Source organism: Rosa rugosa, chromosome 1 (genome assembly GCF_958449725.1).
Source record: "Rosa rugosa chromosome 1, drRosRugo1.1, whole genome shotgun sequence".
Lineage (NCBI taxonomy): Eukaryota > Viridiplantae > Streptophyta > Magnoliopsida > Rosales > Rosaceae > Rosa > Rosa rugosa.
In genome coordinates this window covers 65,220,716-65,229,175 of record NC_084820.1, presented here as the reverse complement: position 1 = coordinate 65,229,175, position 8,460 = coordinate 65,220,716, and the positions used below count along the sequence as shown (strand labels likewise).

At 37.3% G+C, this 8,460-nt stretch overlaps 1 protein-coding gene across 1 annotated transcript; it reads left to right on the top strand.

Annotated features, from left to right (window-relative positions):
* The first annotated feature begins 2,066 nt into the window (after positions 1–2,066).
* Positions 2,067–7,541, top strand: LOC133726165 (ubiquitin receptor RAD23d-like). Its single transcript, XM_062153659.1, has 12 exons — positions 2,067–2,298; positions 2,756–2,917; positions 3,198–3,245; positions 3,761–3,846; positions 4,735–4,782; positions 4,939–5,116; positions 6,315–6,470; positions 6,555–6,620; positions 6,701–6,748; positions 6,834–6,946; positions 7,025–7,106; positions 7,260–7,541. The coding sequence occupies exons 1-12, from the start codon at positions 2,233–2,235 to the stop codon at positions 7,374–7,376; spliced, it is 1,170 nt and encodes a 389-aa protein (XP_062009643.1). The 5' UTR covers positions 2,067–2,232; the 3' UTR covers positions 7,377–7,541.
* The last annotated feature ends 919 nt before the right edge of the window (positions 7,542–8,460 follow it).

Sequence of the window (8,460 nt, the reverse complement as noted above, 5' to 3'; positions counted from 1 at the left end):
AGTAGGAGTCTGCGCCATAGAACCCAGACAAAAGTTTGGAAATTTTGGTCGAAGAAAATTTCTGCGAAAACCCTAGCAGAGCAAGCGGCTAGGTCATAATATAATTTTTTGAATGCCAAGAGAGTTATGGTATTGTCATCATAAGATAGTGATTGCTCGATAATAATTATGTTGATTGTCATAATTGTAAATAATCATATCTTGAATTCTTGACTATAACGATTTTCAAACAAAAAGAAAGCGTCTAACACTTTTATTGAACATATGCTCAAATGCACTCTTTATTGGTTTGAGCCATTTTTTTGTCAAACTAATAAAGGATTTTTTTCACCCATCTAAAATTGAAAATCCTACTACTTTATGGTCACAAAAAAATAAAATAGAATCTTCTAGGATTACAAAAAAATAAAAATGAGTGAAAAATAGAAACCGACACCTCCACCTGTTTGAACCCAAAATGAGCATTTTGGCATGACAAGGCGTGTCTTGGAGAAATTGAGCCAATGTCAGTGGCTCAAGCTATATATTGTCGACAAGTTCAAAATATATTATTTAGAGGCTAAATAAAGCCTACCTGCAGAATTATGGAAGATTATGCAAGCTGCAAGAAAAGGCACGCCCATGCGAATATTCATACTCCATTCAATTAAGGAATATGGCATGCACGTGGGGAAACATTCAATTACATTTCATGGTGGCCAATTGGAAAACCTATCATGATTCCATTATTGCTTAAGTGTTTAAACCACCATGGTTCCATTAGTGTGTTAAGTGTTTAAACCACCATGATTCCATTAGTGCTTAAGTGCTTAACCCATCATGATTTGTTTAAAGCCAACCACTATGGCTTGGTAGCCTATATATAGAGGCTACGACGAAGTAACAGAACACACAATTCATCAACTAATCTCTACGACTACTCAAGTCTCTTCGGAGAACCCCTCTCTTTCTCTTACCGGTGACCACACTCCAGTCTCAGTATCCTCAGGAGCCGACTGTCAGTGCCACCAAACCCTCTGTCAACGTGCTTCGGTCCTAGTCTTCTCGGGAGCCGACTGTAGTACCGCGACCACAACGGTTACGGAACCAGCCAAGCAAGGGTAATGCCCTCGCAAACCAGCCAAGCTAAAGTCATGCTTTAGCAAGTTCTCCCCACTTCCCAGTGATTTTCGCTCTGCTCGATCTACGACGTCGAGTATCGATTGTGTGATTTTGAAGAAACTTAGCAAAAGTCCTCACCACGAGGCACAAAGAATCCCACGACGAGGTTGGTGCTCTCCTCGTCCACAATCGCTCAAAAGAAGTCAGGTCAAGGGACACCCCCGACGACCGCACCCGAACGGTGCTGTCACGCCCGCACAGAAAAGAGAATGTTGACCAGCTGCAACAAAACTGGAGCCAAACACCACCTAAGAGTGATTAAAATTTCCGTCATCAATTCTAATTTGGATAAAATTTGAGAAAAGTTCAAATAAGAAATATTTCATCTCTAAACTTTTGAAGTAATAAACATGATATGGTTGTAAACTTCAACCCTGACCCAATTGTGGATGACTCATTTGCTTTGGATACCCATGGCTTCAATATATACATATCTTGAATTTTAGGTATCGATATCTTACGGTGACAGTATCATGTACTGTTGAATAAATCAAAACGCATATGTATTTATGATTAGACAATGAAGTTAAACGGATTGATATACTTATGTTTTTCCCAATTTGGTGACGGTTTTGTCTGGGATTCGAATTCTCAACCAAAATGAAGATGACCAATGAAAGGATGGAAAGAAATTCAGAATATCCTCAGTTGGTATGAAACATATTGCGCACGCGTACAGGCACGCGCCACATTACGGAAGGGGAGAATTCTCTTCGTAGGATAAAACCCTATCCACACACTTTAATTTTACCTCTTTTAACCCAAAATCACAGAACCAAATCCACGGCTACGCCACACCGTACTACGTGTCGGATTCTCATTGGTTAAGTAACTACCCGCAAGAAAGTTCACTCTGTTGGGTTACCCAATCCCTGCACACTATATAAAGTTACAAACGAGAAACGGAGACCCACTGCTCTCGGTTACTTGGCAGTGACTTCGTGCTCTCTCCTTTTCTCTCTCTGAAAAAGCGGTACCGGCGGCTACCGGAGATCGGATACTCGCCGGAGACAGAATCGGAACTGTACGGATTCGGCGAATCCTCGCGACCACAGAGGACGAAGAAAGACGATGAAGGTTTTTGTCAAGACTTTGAAAGGCACCAACTTCGAGATCGAAGTGGAACCCCAGCAGTTGGTACGAAAACCTAAATTCTTATATGAAAGCTTTTAATAGCCGTCGGATGAGAATTTCAGTGTTTCTGTGCTTGTTTGTGGAATGATAATCGCTTCAGTTTTGTGTGTAATTAGGGTTTTTGGGGATTGGGTACGAATTAGGGCTTTTACTGTCAGAGTGCTGGTTTTCGTAATTGTAGAATTTAGTGAAATCTTTGTGCTTTTATTGTTCTGTTCTGTAAATTGTGCAAATTGGGCTAACTTGCGGTAGGTAGCCATTGGTTATATGCTATGCTAGTAAGGCAAAGCTTTTGTTTTAGTTAATATGGATTTGAGGAGTAAGGTTTTCTCCTAGTCACATTGATGCTACCACACCAGTTCAAGTCGTTCCGCTTGTACAGCTTTTAGTTCCTCGACAATTTGTACTTTGAGGTTTTTAGGATTTTCAACTCAGACTTTTGTGGTTTGTCCGAATTCAGGTTGCGGATGTCAAGCAAATTATAGAGACGGCACAGGGTGCAGATGTGTACCCTGCCTCAAAACAGATGCTTATTCACCAGGGGAAAGTTCTTAAGGACGCCACGACTCTAGAAGAAAATCAAGTTGCTGAAAACAGCTTTATTGTGATAATGTTGAGCAAGGTGAGTTGTGTTGCGTTTGTGTTTATTGTTAGTTGCGGTTAAGAAAAGGGAGTTTCAAGTTCTGTTTTATGGGATTTGTAGCTAACATAAATGGAAGATTTCCATTGTTAAAGATAACTAAAGCATCAATTTGGTGATATCAGTAACTGTTGATTATCACATATCGTCTGCCTTATGTTTTACTGAGTAGAGATATAGTGGGTTAATAAAGTTGCAGAGTCAAAGTGACTTTTTTGTCTTTCTTTTTTTTCTTTTTCTAATTTATCAATTTTTGAATTAGGCTTCACCAAGTGGAAGCTCCAGTACGCAAGGTGCCCCCAAAAGTCAGGTAATATCAGCTCAGTCGCTGTTTTTTTTAGGTTGTAGCTGGATCTTGTGATTGAAGTGATATGGATCTCATGGACACAGAACATTGGTGGCATAATAAATCAACCTTGGATAAAGCTTTTATATATATATATATATATATAGTGTTTTCTACTATGATCTCGGATTGATTTAGAAATTGTTATCATGACTTCCACTGTGATCCCCAAAAGTTGCCTCCTTGCTTTTAGGGTTCTTAATAGTTATGATAATTATTACAGTGTTTTCTGATAATGTTTCAGTTGTTTCTTTGTTCCTAATTTAGTTTGTTTTACTACTAACTGTTAAAATATCTTTTACCTGATTGAGGAGATATTCTACCATATGTTTCCATCGTTTGTCTATAACAACAAAATGAAGTAAATTATGTCTATGTAGACCTCTACTATAATTACTTACTCTGCTGACAACCCCAATACATAATGATATAAATGTGGAAAATTTTTCTTGCTAATCTTGTAGTCTTATTTTATATAGGCTCAACCTGCTAGTACTCCTAGCACGACAACAACACCAGCAGCAGCTCCGGCTCCAGCTCCAGCACCTGCCCCAATTGTGGCACAGTGAGTATTGTTTCGCAGCTGTAGCTTTTTACTCAATTTTGTTTCTCAACTGTTTGTCATAAGTTGTTTTTGCGTAATAGTGTTAAATATTGGTTTATCCATTGCAACTTTTTTGTATAAATATGAAGTGTACTCTTTTTTTTTTTTTTTGACGATTATAAAGTGTTCTATTTAGCGAGAATTACTAAATACTGTTATTATAGTATGTATCTGACCTTATAGGGTTCAGTTTTTAAAAGTTGGTTCCAGATTTTTTTAGATTGACTTTGATGGTTCAACTATTCTCTGTAGTCAATTGCTTATTTTTCACTTAAATAATTTGGATGCGTTTCTTTATAAGAAATATAAGTTTATTGATTTAAATGAAAATTTCCAACCAAGTGGACAAAATATCCACCGAGCAGATACTCCAAGAAACACCAACACACAAAAGCACCAAGCAAAGAAGAAACGAAACAGCAAGCTTAATTTGGCTGTCATGTAAACCCTAAACCGTAATAACTTTTAGCTATCAAGTTGGTTGGTCAATTTGCTTTTCACAGCTACATTATCAATTTAGTTTATTCCTTAGTACCCTTTGCAATAATGTTGCTATATGATCCAGCAGTCATGCCATATTGAACTGATGATTCGGTATATCTTCTGTGTAATACTAATCGATAGGGCCTCAGTGGAAAGTGCTACAATATCTCGTATATTGGAACCCATGGTTATGGACCCTTTTAATGGCTTTTTTTTCCTTCAAGTTTAACCAATCCCCAATTGTAGTCTTTATCTAACAAGCACCCTTACTTATTAAGATTTAACTTGTTTATGCTCTTTATTGGAAAAGGTTTTTATATCCAACTTCAGAGTTGATTAAATCCTTGGTCTTGGTAAATTGTTCAGGTCACAACCTGTCGTTGAAACTGCTGCTGTTGTAGCTCCCACTGATTCGTGAGTACTTCTTTGTGAATTTTTTGTACACATATAACTTTTTAGTATGATGTGGTTTGAAGTTTCCTGTTATTTAAATTAGTTGTGTGAGTGAAATCATTTGTCACTTTTCATAAAACAAAGTTCTTCTGACTTCATTGTATTGGTATGATGCAGTTCAGTAACTGATGTGTATGGGCAAGCTGCATCAAATCTTGTTGCAGGAAATAATTTAGAAGTTATCGTTCAACAGATTCTAGATATGGGTGGAGGAAGTTGGGATAGGGATACCGTTCTTCGTGCTTTACGTGCTGCATTTAACAACCCTGAAAGGGCTGTTGAATATCTTTATTCCGTGAGCACTCAAACTTTGATTTCTTGGTTTTATGTTTGTCATGTTACTTAATGACTGGATCCAGTTCTGTGTTCCAGTATTTTTATTGTTCCTTTCAATTTCATGAGAGCTTTTGTATTTGCTTTCGTGATGTCTCTCTGATTGGGCCAAATGACTTATTATTACCCGACTTAATTTTAATATCTGTTGTAAAACTTGTAAGATTTTGGAAAAAGTTATTATGTTTCAAGATACTAGATCTCAGTGTCGCTGAAAGAGATTTTTTACTTGTTTCCTTCATTTATGGTGACTATTTTGGCTATTGTATTCATTTGGCACTTTCTTCTTGGTTGGTATGTTATGCAAATATTGATGCCCGTCAATGAAAAATGAAAATATTTGTCACAGGAAATGATAGAAGATGAAGTTGATTACTGAAGTGTTAGTAGTTAACTAGAAGTGATTACTGAAGTTTTGATAGTTAACTAGACTTGGGTTTTTCCTTTTTTTTTGGGCAATGAACTATACTTGGAAGTTAGTTTACTAAGAAAGTGACTAGTAAGTAGTCTTGAAAAGATGGTTTGCTGTTTGTCATCTACCCACCTGTGTCATGAAAGATGCCCATTAATGAGAAATGAACAGATTTGTCACAGGGAATGATAGAAGAGAAGCTGATTACTAAAGTGCAGTTAACTAGAACTGATTTCTCAAGTCTGGGAAGTTAGTCAACTAAGAAACTGATTAGTACATATTTTGCTGTTTGTCTCTCTACCCACCTATCATTTAGCAGTATGAAACATACATTAGGCATCTCATTCTCTTAATTGTTGACAATGAGGTATGCCGCTGATTTTCTGTTGTTTGAACCAAGGTGTTTAATTGATATTCATAAACTACTTGTGGTATTTTGCCTACTTGTAAAATAAATAATAATGGTGTTGGGTTATGGTATTTTCCCATTTATGGCTTATAGAGCATAAATCGGCTGGTGAATTTCAGTCATTTGTTAACTGTGAAATGCTAATCAGGTTGTTTTATCCCCTTGAAGGAGCGGGAAAAATTTAAAAGGAAAAAAGAAAACCAAATAAGCCATCTAATACTTGGTTGGATTTACTTGATCAGATGCTTTGTTTTGTTTCCCATATCTTGTATTAGTATATATCTAGTTGCAAGAATTTTATGGTGTTACTATTCGATTTACAATAATGTTACATGTCAGGGAATTCCCGAACAAGCTGAAGTACCTCCAGCTGCCCAAGTTCCTGTTGGTGAACAGGCAGTAAATCCTCCAGCAATAAATCCTCCCGCCCAGGCTCCACAAGCAGCAGCGCCTACTGGTGGGCCAAATGCAAACCCGCTGGATCTGTTTCCACAGGTATTTATTGTCCAATTTTGTAGTCTATGAACCGTGTAACCTTGCTATAGATTCATTGGTAAAACTGTTATTTTGTTGATCCAGGGCCTTCCTAGTGTTGGTGCAAATGCCGGGGCAGGTAATTTGGATTTTCTGCGAAACAGTCCACAGGTACATATTCATCTTTTTTACTTGAAATCAGCTATTTATTTCATTGGTAGAGGTACCTGAGCTTTTTGCCGTTATTTCAGTTTCAAGCTTTGAGAACTATGGTGCAAGCAAACCCTCAAATTCTGCAGGTATTGTTTGCTGATCTTTGATGTCTCTCATTGTCGCTGGTCCTTCTATAAATAAGAGGGCTAATTGTATTCTATCTTGTTGCAGCCTATGCTCCTTGAGTTGGGGAAGCAAAATCCACATCTAATGCAGCTCATTCAAGCCCATCAAGCTGACTTCTTACGCTTGATAAATGAGCCTGTTGAGGGGGGTGGCGAAGGGTAAGAACATCCTGCTTGTTAAAATTCTTTTTGACAATTAGATACACATGTTGCTAAGTTATCTTACTCTGTGATCAGGAACCTTTTGGGTCAATTGGGTTCAGCGGCAATGCCACAGGCTGTGACTGTCACCCCAGAGGAGCGAGAGGCCATTGAACGTGTAAGTAATATTTTTTTGTACTTGTTGACAAGAGTTGCAAGGGTAATTTGTTCAAGTTGTTATCAGTGCTCTGATTGTTATCATCACCAGTCTGAAAAGCACCATGTATCGTCTTTTTGGTAATCACAAACAATGTGAATCTTTTGCTTGCAGCTTGAAGCTATGGGTTTTGATCGGGCCCTAGTATTGGAGGTATACTTTGCATGCAATAAGAATGAGGAGCTGGCGGCGAACTATCTTTTGGATCACATGCATGAATTTGAGGAATGATGACCTGAATTGGGGGTTTTTCTTTGGTATTTTAATTTCGTGTCTGAACTCTTTGCCATGTGGGTTAAATTTAATAGGGTGTCTTAATACTCTACTGTCATGCAACTCTCCAGACCGTGTCAATCCCATTTTATGTTTTGGATGGCATAAGTTCTCTGTTTCAAATATTGGTTACAATATCATTATAGATATTTTTTTCCCCAAAAAAATTGATTATGTCATGACTGAAGTCATAGAGCTCATTGTCTGAAAATGGGTTGCTATATCATTTCATGCGTAGGAAAGTTTTAAACCCTAGATGAACCAGCAATCTCATAATAGCACAGAAGCATCTTCTCAATAACAATGACCAAATGTAAATTAGGCTAGTTCACTCTTGAGCATTGTTTTTGTTTTATTCAGATTGAAGTAGTGGCTTAGGCGTCTGCCTATGGCCCCCAACTCTCTTGAGCATTTTTGCATAATCTATTAGACTTGAGATGAGATTTCTTAGATGCACTTAGAATGAGTCTTAAATGAGGATGAAATGAGATGAATATGAATAAATTCTTAAAAGTATTGGTGTTTAGATGTAATCAAATCCTTGAAGGACTGGGATAACTTAATTGCATTCCGATTCACTTTATTTACATAAATGCATAAAAGTTATTTATCGAAACCATTTTCTGATATGTAAGTATGTAATGTTAATAAATATATATTATGTAAATATTATTATAATAAATGAAATTGAAGCCGGGCTAAGAGCAAGTTCACCTGTTAGGTCACCGGGTCACCTACTATTCACTGCTTTTAGTGTTTATTTCCACTCTTTGGGTCACGGTCACATGTCAGCTTGGTGACCCAGAAAGTGACCCAGGGCACGAAATACACTGTGCCCGTGACCAAAAGAGTGAAAATACACATAAAAATCAGTGAATAGTAGGTAACTTGGTGACTCACAGGTGGACTTGCTCTAAGGCTTTCCGTTAGGCTGAGTTTCAAATTCTTTTAAAAAATAAAAAAATAAAATAAAATCTTAAATTATCTCGCATGTTAATTTAGACACTTCAATGACATTTGAATTTTTCTGCAATTCAAATAA

Coding starts and splice junctions, on each gene's coding strand:
- LOC133726165 (XM_062153659.1), top strand. CDS start 2,233: ATGAAGGTTTTTGTCAAGACTTTGAAAGGCACCAACTTCGAGATCGAA. Junction 6,749..6,833: donor CAAACCCTCAAATTCTGCAG/GTATTGTTTGCT, acceptor ATCTTGTTGCAG/CCTATGCTCCTTGAGTTGGG. Junction 7,107..7,259: donor AGCGAGAGGCCATTGAACGT/GTAAGTAATATT, acceptor TTTTGCTTGCAG/CTTGAAGCTATGGGTTTTGA.